Here is a 21,234-nt window from a genome sequence, read left to right as displayed (position 1 = left end):
CCCGGAGAGGTTAATAGGCTGCCAGTACACAGAGGCACAGAGCTGTGACTCCCACTTTCCCCTGAGCTGGCTCCGGGGCAGAGCGTGCAGGAGGGTGGGCCGCCTTGGGGTGCCCTCTGGCAGGCACAGGTAGACTCACAGGGGGCCAGGCAGGGCATCTTGGAGGATTTTGTTTCTGGCTCCAAAAATGTGAAACACAAGGGGAAGTAGGCAAGCTCATGCATGTCAGAAATTCTCCCCGATCCCAGCTCAGGAAGTGGGAATTTTCCACCTGTGTTAGCACCAGAGATGGTAACGCCCAGGGCTCTGCGTGCAGGCTGTGCCCCAGCTCCGGCCAAGTCTCAAGACCCCTCCTACCTGCTGAGCTGGACACTACAGTCCCTGGGGGGCTGGAGGGAGTGCGAGGCGACATATTACGGAAGAGAAATAGCAGTACTCTTCTGTTTCCCCCACCTCCCTACAAGAAGAAGACAGCCTGGTGGGGTAGAATAAGCACAGACTTTGGGTGGTCTGAGCCTGGGTGGCCTCAGGTAGTGCCCTCTCTGAAGTTCATTTTCCACCCCGAACATTGTCTGGGGTCACACCCAGTACAACCCCTCCCACAGTGTCATTTGGAGGAGTAAGAGAAAATTAGGCCCACAGATCTGACATACAGTCGGCACCTCCAGCAACTCTCACATCCTACAAATGTAAAATATGTGCCTTGAACCAGAAAGGCCAAGGGATGAGGGGGCCGTGGTGTTGAATGGGCAGCCGTATATAGTCCTAGGACTTAAATCTGTAGCATTTAAGGAATTTTAGTACAAAGGACCTTACACTCTCCCTTGCTCTACAGATGGGGAAACTGAGGCCCAGAGAGAGAAAGCTGCCTTCTCAAAGGCACATGTTGAGTCTAATAATAACAATAGCTAGAGCAACACCGATGGCAGCTGCTGAGCATGGCCACCAGCTCCGTGCCAGCCCCTGGGCTGGGCATGTGACGGCACTGGCTCGTTTCACCCTCATGACGACCTGAGAGGTGGGCGCTCTTACTGTCCCCGTCCTGCAGATGCAGAAGCCGAGGTCCAGAGAAGAGGAGCGAGGACCGGGGGCCCAGCCCAGGGCTTCTTGTCACTCCCGCCCTCCCAGTCGCCCAGCCCCAAGCTCACCTTTGGCCACCCAGGGCACCTGAGAGGCTGACCCTGGTGTCCGAGGGGCCCCTGGGCTCTGAGAAGGTGGCCCCGTAGTAACTGCTAGGTGACTGGGGCTCGGGCAGGGCACTCATAAGCCCCTTCGGAGCCCCAGTCCCCAGGCTCCTCCAGGCAACTTTGCCTGAGACACGTGACCACAATCAACTTGCTCCTTCTTAGTTCTTTTCATCTCTTGGGAGGTTTTGTGTGTGGAGTCACCTGGGTCCCCACTTAGAGTCTGTGACTTGGGATAAATCACTCCCTCCCGCTAAGCCTCAGTTTCCTCATCTGTAAAACAGGCAAAACAAGTCCCTCGTGGGATAGTTGTGAGGGTCGGGGAAAGAACTGTGCAAACCCACCATAGTGTAAACTGTAAAGTGCAGCACCCCTTGCCACATTGTCCTAGTGGAGAAGCCAAGCTGGGACCTATACACGAGAGCCACACCTACAACCCAGGTCACCTGGTACACATGGACAGGGCAGAGGTCTCAGGAATCATCTGCCCCAGGGAACTTTCCAGGCCCCCCACCTTGGAACATTTCCCACCACCAGGCAGACCCCTGAGGACAGGCCTGGCTGTCCTTTACCACCATAGCCACACTATAAAGACAGACAGTGCAGAGGGTGCCGGGGTTATCTGAGTGGACTGCCAGTGAGAATCAGCTGTCTGGGAAGCCTTCCTGGAGGAGAAGGAATCTGCTTGAGTATTTGAGTGGTTGGTACAAGAGGGCTTGTGGGGGATGGAGGTTGTGACCTATGCTTTTTACTGACCAGCTATAAGTCAAGGGTTCCCACAACCCCCCCCCTCAGTTTCAATAATTTGCTAGAACAGCTCACAGCATCAAGGAAACTTTTATTTGAGTTTACCAATTTATGGTAAAGTATGTCAGTCAGGAATGGCCAAATGGAGCACAGGTATGGGGCCACATGTGGCAAAGGGGCATAGAGCGTCCGTACCCTCTCCGGGCACAACATCCTCCCAGCACCTCCCTGTGTTCACCAGCCTGGAAGTTCTCCAAGCCCTGTCTTCTAGGGGTTCCTGTGGAGGCCACATCACCTGGGCATGATCAATCACTAGCTCAGCGTCCAGCCTCTCTCTCCTTCTTGGAGGATGGGAGGTGGGGCTGAAAGTTCCAAGCTTCTTACTGTGCTGGTCTTTCTGGGGACCAGACTCCACCCTGAAGATTTGCAGGAGCCCACAAAGAGTCTCCTCATTAGAATAAAAGACTTTAGGAGCTCTGTGTCAGGAACCAGGGTCAAAGACCAAATATATATGTCCTATTACATCGCAATATCACAGGCTCTGAGAAGCACACAATGAGCTCAGTCCCTGGCTGCACGTGGCCCTGGGCACTTCAAACTTCCAACTTGAGACGTATAGTAAGTGTTGGAATTTGAAGAGTTAGCTGGAAAAAATAGCATAAAATAACTCAATGATTTTTATATAGATTACATATTAAAATGATCACGTTTTGCATATATTTGGTTAAATCAAATATATAATTAAAGTTAATTTCACCCATGTCTTTTACTATTTTTAATGTGACCACTAGAAAATTTAAAATTACTTCCGTAGCTCATGTGATATTTCCATCGGACAGCACTGCTCTAAGCGGTGGGAAACAAACTCTGTAGACCAAGCAACTGGGGTTTGGAAGAAAAGACAGCAGGAGGCAGCAGGGGGCCCTGCAGATGAAAAGAAGCTTAAGAGACATATCACCCAGCTCAGTGTGTGAAGTAATTTGGATTCTGATTCAAGAAAATGAAATGTGGGGGAAAGAAATAGTGTGAAACTTATGAGACGATTGGAAATTGGAACACTGCCTGGGTAGTTGATGCTGGTAAGGAATTATTGTTAGTTTCTTTTAGTTGTGATAATGATTGTCTAATTGCACTGTCTGAAATAAGAGTCCTTAGCTTTTAGGCATGTATACTGAAACATTTGCAGATGAAATGATAGACGTGCAGGATCTGCTTTCAATACTATAGGAGGGGTGGGGTAGCTTTGAGTATAGAAGAAAGACTGGCTGTAAGTTGGTAATTATTGAAGCTGGGTGAAAGACACACGGAGTTTCACGGTGCTAGTCTATCTACTTGTGTATATATTCAAAATTTTCCATAATAAAAAGTTAAAAAAAAAAAGCAAGCTGAGGTTCTGGCCCAGACTGCCTGGGTCCAAAGCCCAAGGCTAGTCTTGTTGGCTGTACCTCCGTTTGCTCATGTGTAAAACAGGGGTGATAGTATAGTCCCAACATTGCTGGGGTTTATCTGAATGTGCTTAGAAGTGTGGAAACAAAATAAAAGAAGTGAACATACATTGCAGGCACTTAATATGCTGTCACTAGTGCTCACAATGCCCTGTTCAGCGGACGTTATCCCCGTTTTACCAAGAGGCTAAGTCACCTGCCCCAGGGCATCCAGCTCATAGAGGCAAAACCAAGACATGTCCTAAGTTTGTCTGACTCTGAGTGCAGGCATGATGTGAATGCTTATGCTGGGGGCTCAGGGATCAACTGTTCTATCCTCTCTGCTTCTCTGGTCTTTTTTTATTTTTTTATTTTTATTTTTTTTGGACAGAGTCTTGCTCTGTCACCCCAGGTAGAGTGCAGTGGCATCATCATAGCTCACTGCAACCTCCAAGTCCTAGGCTCAAGCCATCCTCCTGCCTCATCCTCCTGAGTAGCTGGGACTACAGGCATGTGCCACCACACCCGGCCTTGCTTCTCCAGTCTTGAGAGATTTGGGGCCCATTTTTCTGCAGATCTGCTTGAAGAAACGTGCTTCCCTCCTGCTCCTTTCTAAAAAAAAGGCATAGCATTGGCAGAACCCAGAGCTCTGGAATTCTTAAGGTGGACTCCCTCAATTCCAAGGGGTTCCACCTCCCCTAGTGGAGTTGGACAGAGGACAGAAGTCCTGGCTCTGTCCTCATGGCTAGGGCGAAGCTTTGACGTAGGCAGGACGGACGGGGCAGGGCCAGGACAGGGATCTTCAGAGGCTGCAGGGACATAGGCAGGGAGCCACCTCTTCTGTGCTGCATGTGGTGAAGGGGAACTTTCTGAGACTGATTTATTCCACCCAGCTCCATGAGAACCTTTGGATGGCAAGGAGTGAGGAGACAAACCTCTGAAAAGTCAGTGTGCCAATCCCATTGCCTCTGCTTGCATGCTTCTCAGGATGGGGAGCTTGCTTCTTCCCCTTCTTTAAGGATGTGTTTGTGTAAAGGTCTCCAGAATCATCTATTACAAACCCTCATTCTCTTGATGAAGAAGTGAAGGCTCAGAGATGTCAAGGCACTTACCCAAGGGCACACCTGGTCCCAAGGCTCTGACCCCAGACAATACTCCTTCCACATCTTTGCTATAGAGTTTCAAACAAAGGAGGGATCTCTGCTGGCTGAGAGGTCTGGGAAGGCTTCTCAGAGGAGGTGACATTTGAAATGGCCCTTGAAGAATGGCACTAGAATGTTGCTTGGTGTCCTAATTCTTTTTGTCTTGCCCACCATATCCATGGCTTCGCTGAGAGTGGCAAACACACTGGGAATAGAAGTTTATTGAATGAATGAATGAACGAATGGGGCAAGAAGGCCACTCCCAGGAGGTGAAAGGGCAGTGATATAAGCCCCTTCAGAACGAGGGGGGCGTGTTGTAGGAAGTCTCAGGCCACAGACTTTGCAGGGACAAAACCCCTCCCGCCCTAAACTCCGTGCTCTCTGACACTCCTCTTGCATGCTGGCTGCGCAGGGCAGGAACCACTTTATGACACGAAGGATTCTTTTTGTTCGGGGACTGGCTCAGGCTCTCTGTTCACTGTGTTTTCCTCCCCCTTGTTTTGTAAACTGGGCGGGGTGGGAAGACGGGTCACAGCACACGCTCACCCGTGATGGGGGAGCCGGGCCAGCGGCCAGCTTGGCAGAGGCCCCGCCAGCCGCCCTCTCCTCCTGCCCCAGCAGGGCCTATGCCAACCCCGGGCATCGGGGATCTTCCGGGGGCCCGAGAGCCTGCAGGAGGAGCAGGCTTCTTGGGCACACCCAGCCACGGCTCACGTCCCAGCCTGAGCTGTTCCTGAGGAATCACTTTTCTGGGAAACACACTCCCTTTTCATGTGGCTTTGGGTTTTGCTCTCTGGCAAGGATTTCTATTTCCTCCCGTTATAAATCTCGTATGAGCTCACGACAGGAAACCTGAGCCATGCAGGAATGTGGGGAGAGGGCATGGTTGCCATCACGCAAGGCAACTGCTCCTGAGTCGTGTATGCCAGCCGCGCCTCCGCGTGGCCTTGGGGCATGAGGGCTTGGCTCTGACAGCCAGACGGTATTAGCACACTCACTGCTCCGCCTTCTGCCTGGGGAGGGGGCACTGTGGGGTGATAAAAGAACAGAGATCCTGGGTACCAGGACTCCAGGACCTGGGTTCAAGGTTGAGCTCAGCCACTAACTGGCTGTGTGTCCCCGGAGAATGCTCACTCTGTAATGTGTGGGGGTCTGATGAAATAATGTCCAAGAGCCCCTCCCAGCCTAATAGTCCAGGATTCTGTAAGGTTAATCTGGCAAGAATTTCCAAGGGTGGAAGAAAGACAAATATGCCCAGTACCACAATCCTATGCTGAAGTGAGATGCCCCCGGAGCAATATCCCTAGGGGCTACAACCTGGCCCCAGACCCGTGAGCCCCTCTGGCCTGGGTCAGACCCCAAAAGGCCACTCCAGCAGGCAGAGCCTGGGCTCTTGGTCCAGGCTGGCATTTCCTTGCTGTGTGGCCTTGGACATCTCATCACCTCTCTGACCTCAGTTTTCCTCTCTGTAAAAGAGATGGTGGGGATAGGTTGGTAGGTTGGATATTTCCTCTTTCTTTCTTTCTTTCTTTTTTTTTTTTTAGACAGTATCTCGCTCTGACCCCCAGGGTGGAGCACAGTGGCGTGATCATAGCTCACAGCAACCTCAAACTCCTGGGCTCAAGAGATTCTCTGAGTAGCTGGGACTACAGGTGCCTGCCACCATGCCCAGCTAATTTTTTAATTTTTGGAGAGACGTTGTCTCGCTATATTGTTCAGGCTGGTCTTGAACTCCTGGCCTCAAGCTATGCTCCTGGCTCAGTCTCCCAAAATCCTGGGATTATAGGCATGAGCCACCATGCCCAGCCAGAGATTTTCTTCTTAAGCACCAGAACTCTTTTCTTTTATAAGATTGTTGCAGAAAACTGACATCAAACAGAGAGAAAGGAAACATTTACATTTATGAAGCATTTAAAACGTCAGACATTGTTCTAAGAGCTTTACAGTCATTAAGGTACTTTATACTTACGTCAGCCCCATGAAGTAGGTGCTGTTATTCCCATTTGACAGATAAGAAACTGAGGCCCTGAGGAGTTAAGCTGCTTGCCCAAGATTATGCGCAGCTAATAAGTGTTGGAGCTGGGATTTTCTGATCAGGTGTGGATCTCAGTCATGAAACCATAGGACCCTTGCAGTGCCAACCCCCTGGGGACATCTCCAGGCACCTGGTTCATGCTCTTCCAACATTCATGCATACATACATACATACGAGCACACACACACACACACACACACACACACACACTGTGCCTGCCAAACTTGGCTCAAGCCCCAAACCCAAGGTAGCTGGCAAGGCTGAGAGACCCGCAGCATCAAACATCCCAGTGGCTGAACACCCATCAGAGCCCAGGGGCAGGGAAGAGCCACAGGGAGCTGCCGACTTCCCTGAGCTATGCTGCTGAGGCCCCAGCGGCCCCCATTTCTGCGGCCAGCTGAGCCTGGAGCTGAGCTGTCCCCTGGCAGCCACCTACTCAGAGCTTCTTCCCTGGAGGGATGTGAGTCCCAGCTCCCCCTCCAGGACAGCCGGTCCTGCTAGCCCACCGACCCCTCAATTAGTCCTCAGGATATGCCCTGCACTAAGAACCTCACGGGGTGGGAGCTGGTCCAGTGCTAGAGAAAGGACTTGGCATTTGGGCTCAGGCAGACATGGGTTTGAATCCTGGACCTGCCTCTGATGAGCTGTGTGAGCTAGAACCACCTCAGGTTAGTTTACTGACTTGCCTTTCTTATCCGGAATGTGGGAATATGATACATCAACTACTCAGTGTGGCTTTGAGGATGTAACAGGTGGGGCACAGGCTAAGTCCTGCTTCCCTTTGCCTGCACCCTGCAGATACGTCTGCTGGGGAGAAAAGGAGAAGCAAGGATCACTCTGGCCTCTAGGAGTCAGTCAGCAACCATTTATTAAGCACCTACGACAGAAAGAAAGGAGCAATGACACAAGCAGCCCTACAATAAATGTCACGGCAGAGGCAGGAGGGAACACCCCTGCTCAAGGAGTGTGTCAGTCAGGGTTCTAGCGGAGCAACAGAACCAGCAGGAGATACGTACTGAGAGATTCATTGCAAGGACTGGCTTATGTGATTGCAGGGGAGGGCTAGGCAAGTCAGGAAGGGGAGCTGGAACCCTCAGGCAGGGACTGAAGCTGCTGTCCACAAGCTAAATTTCTTCTTCTTCTGGGAAACTTCGGATCTGCTCTTAGGCCCTTTCAAATTATTGACTGAGGCCCGTCTGGAGAATGGGGGACAATCTCTCTCAAGAAAATCAGCTGACTGGGGACTTTAACCACATCTACAGAGCTCTTTCACCGCAACACCCAGATTAGCAGGATATTGAATGACTGGCGGCTGTAGCCCAGCCGGGCTGACCCCTAACGCTGACCGGCGCAGAGAACCTGCAGGAGGCCGTGCAGGGGTCAGTAACGCAGCACGGGGCAGGGCATTCGGGCAGAGGGGCAGCTGCAGCCAAGGCCACACAGAGGTGGGAATGTGGGAAATGTCCTTGGGGGACAGGGAGTGCGTCCCCATGGCTGGAGCACTAGGGAAACAGATGAAATAAAAGGGGACTAGAATAAAGGAACAGTTTAATAAGTGACAATAAACAAATACGATGCCTTTTTTTAGAGGGGTCATGACAACCATGGAACGACAGTGAAAAATCCCCTTGATATGTTCCGGGTAAACCTGCAGGAGACGAGAAGATGGTTGAATATGGAATACAAAAAGATCTGTGCTTAAGCATAGAACTCAGGTAGATCTTAATCTTAGTTTTAAATGTTCTTTACTGTGGTAATATCATCTTTTTTTAAAGGGAGATGTTATTTTTTTAAGGGGAAAGAGTAGTATTAGGATGTCAGATGAAATTTCCCATTTATTAAAACTGCAAAGTGCAATATACAGAAAGAAATGAACCATGGTAATCAGCGTAATCTAATTATAGTGAACAAGAATAAATGATAAGAAGATAATAAATAAATAATAAAAAGATAACAAATAAGTAAATAAGCCCCAGGGTGTCTGAGGTGAGCAGACTCACACAAGCAGGCCTCGTGCTCCCTGCAGAGAAGATGGGTGAGGGGCTCTGCTTCTCAAGGCTCCTCCTGGTTTCCCCCCCAAAAAATGTTTCCAGAACATTCCAGGCCCATAAAGTTTCCAAATGCTGGAAGGGCCCACAAGTCTAGGATTGAATCAGGTTTTCTGATTCAGCTCTCTTTAAGAGTTTGCAGACAGCTGGTGCGGTGACTCACGCCTGTAACCCTAGCACTCTGGGAGGCCGAGGTGGGAGGATCATTTGAGCTCAGAGTTCGAGACCAGCCTGAGCAAGAGCAAGACCCCATCTCTACTAAAAAAATAGAAAAAAATTAGCTGGACAACTAAAAATATATATAGAAAAAGTTAGCTGGGCATGGTGGCGCATGCCTGTAGTCCCAGCTACTCGGGAGGCTGAGGCAGGAGGATTGCTTGAGCCCAGGAGTTTGAGGTTGCTGTGAGCTAGGCTGATGCCACGGCACTCACTCTAGCCTGGGCAACAGAGTGAGACTCTGTCTCAAAAAAAAAGAGTCCACAGCCAGCTTTGGCCTTCTTTTCAGGGAAAAGGAGAAAAAGTCTCCTTGGAAACTCTGTGCTCAGGGACGCGCGTCTTCCACCGTAGAGGCTGGTACGGTTTGTGTGGCACCATCGCCCCCTCCCTCACCCCACAGGTGCTGGCCCGAGGCTTACCTTTGTGACCGTCTGTAAACAGCGTCCTGGCTCAGGGACCGTGCAAACCAGACTGCAGAGGAAAGCATCTGTGCTGGCAAGGTGTCCAAGAGGGACTCGCAGACCTCGGAGCTTTCTAGCTCTGGCCTGGACTCCAGCTCGCTGTGTGGTCTGAGGGATTTTACTTACTTACGGAGCACATGTTGTTCAAGAGATTGGGATGTGCAAAACACAGTAGCCGGCACGGTGCAGGGTGGGAAAATGAACAAGGCAGGGCTGTCGCCTCTGAGGAAACTGAATAGGATGGGACACACACACGCATACCTCACACCTTATGCACACATGCATGCACACATACACACACACACACATGTGCTCAGCTACCACTGAGGGGAGATGCAAAAGGAGAACAGCCACCCTCGAACCACATCAGAGACAGCTCAACTCTCGAGGGTTCCCCTGGATGGACAGGCTGGTAGTGTCCCAGCAACACCTGTCTCTCCATCCAGCTGTGCAATCAGTGTCTGCGAGCCTCAGCTGGTCCGTGAGCAGGAGAGCAGGTGGAGGGGCCTCCCCCAAGATCCTACAGCCCCTGGTGAGGCTGGAGCAGACGAGCCTTCTTGGGCGGTGCAGGAAGAGCCACTTACACTCTCGAACACTCTGACTGTGCTCCGTACCTCAGACACACACGTGGACTCGTCTACTCCCACAGCAGCCCCAGGAGGCAGGGGCTGTTTTTATACTGCCCCCATTATACAGTTGAGAAAAATGAGGCACAATGAGATTAAACAATGAGTCCCATGGAGGAGGACTCAATTCAAGGTCTGCTTCCAGCCTTTACGCCTAACCACCAGGCTGTTTGTAATGCAAGTTTCCAGCTAGATGATTTTGGACTGTGTTTTCCACATTTGTTCAATCACATTCCCAGTTTCTGCCATCTCTGCATCACCTGTGCAACTATTTATTTCAGCGGTCCCCAACCTTTTTGGCACCAGGGACCAGTTTCATGGAAGATAGTTTTTCCATGGACTGAGGTTGGGGAGATGGTTTGGGGATGATTCAAGCACATTACATTTATTGTCCACTTTATTTTTATTATTATTACATTGTCACTTTCCACTCACTGATAGGGTTTTGATAGGAGTCTGCAAGCAATTGATTTATTTTGGTCTCTGTGCAGTCAAACCTCTCTGCTAATGATGATCTGTATTGGCAGCCATTCCCCAGTGCTAGCATCACCACCTCAGCTCCACCTCAGATCATCAGGCATTAGATTCTCATAAGGAGCCACAACCTAGATCCCCTCGCATGCACAATTTACAGTAGGGTTTGCTCCCATGAGAATCTAATGCCGCTGCTGATCTGACAGGAGGCGGAGCTCAGGTGGTGTTGGGGAGCGGCTGTAAATACAGACAAAGCTTCGCTCTCCTGCCGTTCATCTCCTGCTGTGAGGCCTAGTTCCTAATAGGCCACAGACTGGTACCAGTCCACAGCCGGGGGTTGAGGACCACAGATTTATTTAACGTTGACTTAGTTTTGAACTGTGATTTCATATCACCAACTTAAATGGAAAATAAGTATTGTTTGTCATAAAAGAAAAAAGTTATCGGTAAAAAATAAATGCAATGGAATATAACCAATGCTGCTGACATCTGGTTAGATTCGGAGGACCAGCCAGGCTCTGAGCCTGCTCTCTCTCTGACGAAAGGGGAGACTGTGAACATAGAGAGATGTTGAAGACACACCAGCTCCATGCTGGGACTTTCTCCTTGGCCTAATCAGAGGAATCACTAAATGATTCAAGGTTATTTACCATCCGGTCTACCTCCTTGCCTTGTGAAATGCTTCCTGGCTCTAACACACAGCCATAAAATCTGGGACACAAGCTGATGTAGGGGAGAAAACATATTTTTTCCTTCTCCCCTTCTGAGAGTTTTTGGTTGGGGCCCCTGTATCAAAAGACAGATGAGCAAGAGAAAAGCATACAAATTTGTTTTGTATCAGTTTTACATGACATGGGAGCCTTCGTACGAAGCAGTTCAACCTGAGCGTTTTATGCTGGGGTTGAGGAAGAGCGGAGCGTCACGAGACACGTGCCAGGACACAGGGGTAGCAGCTGAGTGTAGTGAACGGGGAACAGGCGGGGCCCGATCACTCCCACTCCTCTCCGTGCCCGTGTCTCGGAGATGAGGCCGCTGCTTTCCTCTGGGGTGGGGAGGGCGCCTCTCACGTGGGGTCTGATGGCCTGCTTCCGGGGAAGGTCCCAGAGTCCTTCCTGCATCTGCCGTTCTCTGCTGCTCTATTTGGGGGCAACATGCCCTGAGCCCTGTCATTGGCTACAAGCTGGGGGGTCCCTACAATGCAAACGTGGCCCCTGAGACAGTGACACTGTGCATTTTGTGGAGGCCACAGCTTCAAAGGCCCTAAGACCTGGGTTCCTGGGAAACCAGCACAGACTCTCTGAGCCTGCAGTGGAAGGTACCCCTGACAGCACCCAGATCCAGTGTTTGCATAATTAAAAGAAGGGGAATGTTTTTACAGTAAGTCTTCTTGGACAGAACTCTGAAGGGGAAAGAGTACAAGTGAATCAGAACGTTAGCTGTTCCTTCTAAAGCATCTGTTTAAAAACCAAGGGGGGGAAAGCCCAGCGGCAGAGTCATCTCCTGCCCCTCCCATGCCATGCCAGGCACGAGGATCAGAGTCTGCGAGGGACCCGGGTCCAGCCTGCTGGCTCTGCAGATGGAAACCCAGGCCCAGAGAGATGAAGAGCCCTCAGGGGGGCCCTCTCAGAGCACCTCCCCCTGCAGAGCACCCTGCCCCAGGACCCCTCCCCAGGGTGCCTTAAACAGTCCCCAACATCTGATTTTATAATCCTGGGGTGTGTCAGTCAGGGTCCCAGTAGGAAAGAGAGGGCACCTTCAAACTGGTAATAGAGGGGCTATTTACAGCGGTGTAGACAGCATTTGGAGCGCCACAGGGAGCAGGCAGCACCTCAGGGTGCCTCAGGGCTGGCACAGCAAAGCCTTGGCCCCCTCCAGCCTCCCGCCCTGGTGGGAGCAGTGAACTCTGGTCAGGCCCCCAGGGAGGAGCCCATGCTCCACCCACACTCCCCTCCCAGGCTCCTGCTGGTGCCCAGCAGCCAAACGCAAAGGGATGGCAGGTGGCAAAGGGCCCAGAGTGTGGTCCTCTGGGGCAGTGGGGAGCCAGGGGGCCCCACCCCAGGGCATGCCTCCAAAGCAGAGGGGGAGGAACAAGGACCAAGGATGGTGGCTTCAGACTCCCAAATTCTCCCAGGTCTTTAAACCGCCTACTCTCTGGACATCCTGAGAAAGCCAGAGGGAAAAGCCCTCTGCTTTGTTTTGAAAATGAGAGCAATGTTTGCAGCCATTAGCAAGCAATTAGGCTCCGGCTGGGCTGAGGTGGCCAGATCTGGGGACACCCAACCAGGTAGACCCATGACAGCCCCTAACAGAGGTCGGGGAGGGAACGCTGGGCACCACCTCCAGGGAACCAAGCTGGGAGGACCTGAGTTCTCTGCGTCCCATGTGGGCTGAGGTTCCTGGGCTGCAGGATTCAGCTAGGGAGAGAGCCCCGGGGGGCAGGGGGGCTGTCTTCACTCTTCCCTGTGAATCACCAGTATGTGATACACACTTGATAATCTTCCAAATGTTTTTTAAAATGAATGATTCAAACACATGACCTCTGACCCCCAGCTGAATTTTCTTTCCATGAGCGAAGGAGGGCCCCTCAGAAAGGAAGCTGCTAGGTCTTTCTTCCCTTGCTCCAACTCCCCTCCTGGAAGGATCAGGAAAATGCCGCTGCTCGTTGCATCTCTTGCCAGTCCCAGATCCTGATCTCAGCTCTGCTCAGGGGTCTGTAAGTTGGTTCTCTATCTTCCACGGCACTTCCTGTTTGCTGACTCAGCACTTTAAAAAAATGTATTCAAATTCCCTGAACCATCCACTGCCTGGTCTCCACCTCCCGCAACTGAATTAGGAGAGCAGCGCTCTGGCAGCCCAGGGGGCCGCTGTTCACGCGCACTTCTCTGGTTGAGAAGTGGCTGAAAGCTAGAGTAGGGCCGATCTGTGGCCACACCCATGCACACACACACACACCCATGCACACGCACACACACATGCATGGACCACAGCTGTTCACACCCTTCCTAGACAGGAGTACAAGGTCACTTGGGATCCGTGAGAGAGCGTGAAGTTTGGAACAGGAAGCCGTTCCAGAGGAGGGTTCTAGTCCCACCTCCAGCTCTTCCCAGCCATGGGATTTAGACAAGTGACCCCACCTGTCTGCACCTCATTTCCTCCCCTTCAAGGCAAGCATACAGCCAGTGCCTCCCTCCCAGGATGGGAGGGAAGTGAGACGTGAAGAGGGAGACAAGCATCCAATGGAAGCCCACTGGGCAGAAAGGCTTACACCTTCCACCTGGCTCGGGCAAGGCCCCGGGCTCAGAACCTCAGAGTACCTTGTATGGGTAACCACCCCGAGGGACCGGAAGTACTCATCTGTGTCTGTCTCCCTTATTAGGCTCGAAGCCACTCGAGACCTCCTGTCCAATTCACCTCCATCACAGACCCCTCCCCTGAGCTCCAGGCCCACGCTGGGCCCCATGGCCTCCCCCATCCCCCCTGGAAGTCTCAAAAGAACCTCACCTTCCACAGGTTCCAGCTGAAACACATGCTCTTCCTCCTCCAAATCAGCCCTTCCTTCTTCCTCTTTGCAGGAGACGGCAGCCCCTGGGGGCAACATTTTTGCCTTCCTCACCCTCATGCCATCCCCTCCATGTCCAGTCTAGCACCAGGCATGTCAGTTTTACTCTCTAAACTCTCTGGGATCCAGTCTCTCTGTCTCCGTCAGCCCAGGTCAGACTAAAGGGCAGCCCTCGCTGGCAGGTCTCCCTGTTTCCACCCTGCCCCTCCACCACCCTGCCTCCGCAGCAGCTGCCAGGGCCTAACACATGTTCACACCAGCTTCTTCCTGCCTCAGGGCCTTTGCACGTGCTCCTTCTCTCTCCCCACCATCCTCTCACCCTGTTTATTCCTGCACATCCTCGGGTTTCATCAGCAATGTCTATTAATCCTCCCAGGCTGGCCCAGGACCCCAAGTTCTGTGCTGTCACAGGACCTTTTATTTGATTTCACTGCACTTAGATTAGTTTGCCGTTATTTAATGACTGGGTGATGTCTGCCACCTCCTCCCCACTATGTCCCTAGCACCCAGTATGTGGTAAGTATTTCACAAGCATGTGTCACCGGAAGGACTCAGCAGGTCCCACTGCCCTTCCCTGGTGGAGATACCTGTGTTTTATGGTCCCCAGTGGCCCCCTCCCCCCAATCTAACCATCTTTTCTCCTCTGTTTAGCCCAGGCGGGGCCTCACTCACGTCCCACTCTGAGTTCAAATGTCCTCCACCTGGAACATACCCATGTTCGTGTCTGTCCATGAGGGCTCTGTGCCTACCACGGCCTCTTTCAGGTGAGCCAAAGGGATTTCTCATCTGCTATTTAGGGGTGGGGAACAGAAAACCTGGGGAACTCCCAGGACAGCTCGGTCTTCATGTTCTGGACAACAGTTGAACGAACAACTATCCCATCACCACCTCCTTAAAGTCCTCAGAGGCAAAGCCTCACCTCTGAGCGCCCAGGGACGACCACTCTTACTCCCTTACTCAGCCTCACTCCTGTCCAGCATCTACAGCCACCTTCCAGAACACACCAGCAGCTTCCCGTTTCTGTGCCCCTGCTCAAGCTGTGCCCCCGCCTGGTCTGCCCTTCCTCCTTCTCGTCCCCTGTTGAAATGCTTCTCATCCTTCAAGACCCAGCTCCAAAGTCACCTCCCCACCTCTGCTCACCGCCTCTACCCCAGTTCTTCCCCCACACACCCCACACAGCACTCCTCACACACTGGGCCACCGTTGTCAGGAGCTCAGGCAGGGCAGGGGACAGATGCTACCCCTCTCTGCGTCCCTGCACCCAGGGCGGAGCTCTGCACAGGGCAGATGCTGAAGGAACATTGAAGGGACGAAGCATGGATGGATGGGTGAATCAAAAGCCCGGTCTGGCTCCAGGATGCCAGCCAGCTGCTCCGGGAAGCAGAGGGGCTGTTGCTGGGAGATCCCAGAGACAGTCAGCAGCATCTCTCTCGTGATGGTCGCTCAGCTCCTCTCCATGGGCTGCCCAGCAGCGGGCCTCCCCACAAGAGCCCTTTACCTTCCCGCTCCCACACACAGGTACCAGGAAATCGCCCGGCCAGTCCTGCCCACTGGGCTCTGCTTTGGGCTTTTCAATGTGTCTTCATATCCATGATTTGAACTTTGCAACAGCCATGCAAGGTCAATCAAGAAGAGAGTAATACACTACTCCAAAAAAAAAGCAAAATGGAAGCTCAGAGAGGTCAAGCAATTTGCCCAAGACCACACAGCTAGGACTGGAACCCATGTCTGCCCAAACCCTATGCCACTTCGCTAAAGGTAGAGATGAATTAGCCTTAATGGCAACACTTCTGCCCCTTGGCCACTGAGTTTTGCCTAAGAGTAAAAGAGAAGCTAGTGGGTTAATGATGAGGCCACTGACACAGGAGCAAGAACCTGCCAACTCTGTGCTGGGGTTTAACACTGGTTACTTTAACAGGTTCCCCAAAATAGACAATTACTAATGTTTATTGAGCCATGTGCAGCACTTGAAGCTTTTTGCACATTGTCTCAATACCCACCACAACTCTGAGAAGTAGACTTTGTTAGTCCCATTTTACAGGTTAGGTCATTGAGGTGCAGAGAAGTTAAGTAACTTCCCCTAGGTCACACCGCCAATAAATAAGGGAGCCAGGATGTGAAGCCAGGAGGACTGTCTGGCTCCAGCGGCCCCGCCCCTTCTCCACCATGCAACCTCTGATCATCTCCAACACTTCCCGGACGGAGGGTATGGACGTATGACTCTGCTGCCTTCGCCAGAAGAGGCAGACTGCCCGGGCAGACAGGGAGTGGGAAGGTGGGCTGTGATCTCAGAGCCAGGGTAGAATCTCTCCATCTGGAATGATATCATCTCTCTCTTCTAATAAATTACTCATCTATGACAAGCCTTTGAGAGGCTGAAAGATAACCAGCTCCCTTGCAAGGGGCCCGGGTGATAAGGAAGGAATGTGCAGTGTATCTTCCCATCGCGGAAGCTGCAAGGAGGTCCAGGGTCCAAGACTCATGATCACAGTGCTGTTGATGGACACTGGCCAAGGAAATATCCCAGTGGAGCCTCCAGATGAAGAACATGAGGTCTCAGTTGAGGCCCAAGGAGCAGAGGAGGCTCTCTAAGGCCCGGGAAAGTCAGGTGTACAGGGATGCGAGTCTCAGCACGGGCTGCAGAAAACAGCCTGAGTTGCACCCCGACTTGGCCACGTCCTGGCTGCCTTCAGGATGCTGTCTGCTGAATAGACGAGCCATCTTACCCCATCGCCTTCCTTTTGTGACCTCGAGGTCTAACAGCCTCTTTTCCACTTTTTTTCAGCGCTGACATGCTCAACCTCACCTCGCAAGTGCCTGCTCTTAACGAGGGCAACAGCTGCCACCAGCTGCAAGAGTGGCTCAGCTGGCTCAACACCATCCAGGCCCCCTTCCTCTGGGTTGTGTTCGTGCTGGCTGCCCTCGAGAACATCTTTGTCCTCAGTGTCTTCTGCCTGCACAAGAGCAGCTGCTCCGTGGCGGAGATCTACCTGGGGAACCTGGCCGCGGCAGACCTGGTCTTGGTGTGCGGGCTGCCCTTCTGGACCATCACCATCGCCAACAACTTCGACTGGATCTTTGGGGAGGTGCTGTGCCGGGTGGTGAACGCCATGATCTACATGAATCTGTACAGCAGCATCTGCTTCCTGATGCTGGTGAGCATCGACCGCTACCTGGCTCTGGTGAAAACCATGTCCATGGGCCGGATGCGCGGGGTGCGCTGGGCCAAACTCTACAGCCTGGTAATCTGGGGGTGCACGTTGCTCCTAAGCTCACCTATGCTGGTGTTCCGGACTATGAAGGATTACAGAGACGAGGGCTACAACGTCACCGCCTGCATCATCAGCTACCCGTCCCGCACCTGGGTGGTGTTCACCAACATCCTGCTGAACACCGTGGGCTTCCTGCTGCCTCTGAGCATCATCACCTTCTGCACCGTGCAGATCATGCAGGTGCTGCGGAACAACGAGATGCAGAAGTTCAAGGAGATCCAGACGGAGAGGAGGGCCATGGTGCTGGTGCTGGCCGTGCTGCTGCTGTTCGTCATCTGCTGGCTGCCGTTCCAGATCAGCACCTTCCTGGACACGCTGCTGCGCCTCCGTGTCCTCTCCAGCTGCTGGGACGAGCACATCATCGACATCCTCACGCAGGTCAGCTCCTACATGGCCTATAGCAACAGCTGCCTCAACCCGCTGGTGTACGTGATCGTGGGCAAGCGCTTCCGGAAGAAGTCTCGGGAGGTGTACTGCGGACTGTGCCAGAAGTGGGGCTGCAGGTCAGAACCCACCCAGATAGAGAACTCCATGGGCACGCTGCGCACCTCCGTCTCCGTGGAGCGCCAGATCCACAAACTTCAGGACGGGGCGGGGAGCAGGCCGTGAGCTGACGCCACCAGGGCTACTGTTCATTCGTGTGAGGACTGACAGACAGTGGCTGTTCAGCGTGGGCCAGGAAGGCAGAGAAAGCATCCCGTGCATGACCTTGGGCAATGAGTCGGTGTCTCCAGAAAACACAGGAGAGGAATTCCTGTCCTGCCCAATTGCAGTAAGCAGGGCTATGAGGATGTGGTGGCCTCGTGCACAAACACGACGGCATTATCATTCCCATTTGCTGCCACACTGGACCCAGCCTGCTGCTCCCCGGGAGTGGAGGGGGCCAGGGGCCTGGGGGCAGGGACAGGAATGTCTGAGCTTCCCTCGCTGCCCCCGTAAGACTGCTCGGATCCCCAGGAGAACTGCCGCCCCAGCTTCGGTGCGGTGGCCGAGTGCACAGGCGCGGCCTGGCTGAGTTACTGCCCTGGGTCTCTTTAATCCACCCAGCTCGGACTTTGTATTAATGAAGGTTAAACTCTGAAGAATCCCTGGTAAGAACCTGGAGACAGGATTCTGTGGGTCTCCTCACCAGTGGACAAGGTGGTCTGTGCAAGCGAAGAACCCAATAAGCACTTATAGAGCACTTTCTGTATACGCAGCATTGAATGCCTTAGGCAAGAGGGAAGAAAGAGAAGACAGTCTCTGTCTTCAAGGAACTAGAAAACCAGTGTGGGGATGACTGGGCTCTGGAGCCACCAGCAGGCTGTTCTATCACGTGTCAACCAAGGCATATGGGCGGTACAGAGAGCAGAGGGGCCAAGGAGCCCACGGTCCCAGCGCAGCTGATAGCTACTTGCACAATCACCTCGTCCCTTCCTCAGTTTCCCCTTCTGTAACATGAGGTGGTTGTGAGGATTAAAAGAAGCTATAGGCATAAAAGTACTTAGAAAATCGAAAGGTGCTGTGTAAATGTGAGGCATTATGATGCACATGGAACTGGGATAAATGTATTATAAGGAAAAGACACTGAGGTTTAGAAACAGCTCTGCAGAGGAGAATCAGTGCTGGACGCCGGTGGTGGTGTGAAGCTTCTGTCCCCAACGCCCCGGCTGTGGCCTGGTGCGGTCCCCGGCCTGTTAGAAGACAGGCGCCGTTCACTGCCTGAGCTCCGCGCCACCTTCCCCCAACCCAAGACACCCCACCCGACCCGGGTCCACGGAAAAATTGTCTTCCATGACACTGGTCCCTGGTGCCAAAAAGGTTTGGGGACCGCTGGACTGTAAAGCGCCTGTCTGTGTCTGGCACACAGCAGGTGCTCAATTCCGTAGCCCCCTCCCGCCTTCCCTTCCCGTCACCCTGAGCCCCTGCCCGCACGCGCACGCAGGCGCTGGGGAGAAGGCCCCCTGCACCGTCTGCTGTGTGATGACACGGAGGGATTTCTGACCAGACTGCTCGGGATTGCTCCTGTCTCAGCGGCCAAGGGGCCAGTCAATGGTTTGAGGGTGGCCCAGTGTGACCCCAAGAAGAGTGAGTAGGAAGCAGTGGGGGTTACCTAAAGGCGAGGCCGGTGTCTGGGCTGGGTAGTCTGAGCGCAGGCACACGCGACCTTGACAAAGGGCTCTGGGGACAAGGCCCCCACACGATGAGCATGACCGGGCTAAACAGAGACCCCCAAGCGGCTGCCCAGCCATCCATTTCCCACCGAACCCACCACGGGGTGGGCACGGCTCCGCGCGGCTCTGCCCCGGGCCAGGTGTCCTGCTGGACCAGCGTGCTTGGCCTTGCCCCAAGCCCCAGCTCCTCCCTGGGGAATTTCTTCCTTCTTCTACTCGTCTCTATAAACTGCCTGCTGCGGCCAGCGCTGTGCCAAGCCCCGCGGGGCGGTGCAGAGGCACGTACCACCCAAGCCGCTTAGAACAAGGTCGCTGGGGGGCATCCCACGCGGCAGCGCCCGGCGGCACCGCTCACTCGGTGAGTGAGTATTCATTAGCTGCCTGGCTCTCTCCGGAGAGGCTGCACCCTGGAGGGCGAGGGGGATTTGGATGGCTAAGAGCCCATACGCCCTGACCCATCCAACTCTGAATTTTAAAACAAAAAGAGTCAAAGGATTCCCTCCCCACCGTACCCTTTTTCCCCCACCAGCCACATCCCTCTGCCCTGATTCGCGGACACACTTGTAGCTGGAGAGAGAAGACAGAATATTTAGTACTAGGTTGAAGCCAAGCGATGTCCACATCGTGAACGAAAGACAGGAGGCTGCTGTGTGGCACTGGCAGTCGTTCAAGGGCGGAGCGGGGTGGTCTGAGGGTCTCCCAGGAGCAGAGCTACCCTCTGGTGGTCACGTGGGGTCCGCGAGTGGTCTGAGGTGCAACTGAGTCTGCAGGAGGGGAGCCCTGTGCTGTGCTGATGCCCTGACAAAGGGCGTGGTCCTGTGACAGACCCCAAGAGCTGTTACATTTATAACAAATGAGAAAATGGATGAACCGTGAAAACGTGTCTTTTCTGTACGGCATAATAAATGGATGAGGAGTTTTTGCATAGCTCTGTCATTTGTTACAACTCCCCAAACCCCTGAGTTTTGTCTCTGGGACATTTCCTTGGGCATTCAGAAGCCCGGGGGGGATTCCGTTTCTTTCTGTTCAGCCTGACCAGTGGTCTCCAAGCTTTTGTGATGGTGTGTTCCTACAGGGAAACAATGTTGACTATGCATACCCAATATGTATACTGATCAACATCTATGAAATGCGCCTCCTCAAATATCCTCAACAAGTAGCAATTTAAGAAAGATGATGTAAGAAAAATATTAACAATGTTTGACTATTTCCCCTACCCTACATTCCTACGTGAGTGACTCTCTACCAAGCTCCTGTCAGGTGCCCGTGGGACCCTGTGTGGCCTTAGAATTATAGGGATAGCAGTGATTCAATCATTCACTCATGCAATATATGTTTATTGAGTGCCCACCATTTGACCTTAGGAGTATCCTCTACAATATCCACTTTAAAAGCCACTGCTTGCATACTCCCAGTGATGGGGAACTCATTACCCATTCCATTTGGGATCCCTTCATTATTCATGTATTCATTCACTCATTCATTGGAAAAAACTTGCATCCTCTGCCTCCATAAATGGCCCTCCTCCTTCCATCCATCCATCCATCCATAGTAGAAACCCGGGGCTCCTCGTTCCATGTGCCCTCTCTTTCTTCCCTCCCACCTGGTGGCCCAGCACCTCCTTTAGAGTCTACTCACTCTGTTTCCTGGATCCGTTCCTTTCTAAGAGATGACCAACCACCATCTCTTATTGGTCTCCCTGCCTCCAATATTAACCATCACCAACTTCCAATGCTTATTCTCCACTCGGCAGCCAATGTGGTCTTGTAAGAATGCAAACACACCCTAGGGAGGCTGTGGACACAGAACAGACCTGGATTCCACCTGTGGTTCTCCCTTGGGCTTTTATTTGCAGTGTGGTCTTGGGTATCTCAGTTACCCTTTCTAAGTCTA

At 52.7% G+C, this 21,234-nt stretch overlaps 1 protein-coding gene across 1 annotated transcript in view; it reads left to right on the top strand.

Annotated features, from left to right (window-relative positions):
- The window catches only part of BDKRB2 (bradykinin receptor B2), a 28,268-nt gene extending 8,002 nt beyond the window's left edge, over nucleotides 1-20,266 (top strand). The window contains exons 2-3 of the mRNA XM_045561284.1: nucleotides 14,568-14,680; nucleotides 16,702-20,266. Of these exons, the coding sequence (XP_045417240.1) occupies nucleotides 14,607-14,680; nucleotides 16,702-17,797 (1,170 nt within the window). The 5' untranslated portion in view covers nucleotides 14,568-14,606 and the 3' untranslated portion in view covers nucleotides 17,798-20,266. The remainder of the gene's footprint in view (nucleotides 1-14,567; nucleotides 14,681-16,701) is intronic.
- Nucleotides 20,267-21,234: the final 968 nt, after the last annotated feature.

Source organism: Lemur catta, chromosome 1 (genome assembly GCF_020740605.2).
Source record: "Lemur catta isolate mLemCat1 chromosome 1, mLemCat1.pri, whole genome shotgun sequence".
Lineage (NCBI taxonomy): Eukaryota > Metazoa > Chordata > Mammalia > Primates > Lemuridae > Lemur > Lemur catta.
The sequence above is the reverse complement of the archived record's forward strand: the minus strand, read 5'-3'. Positions and strand labels throughout refer to the sequence as shown.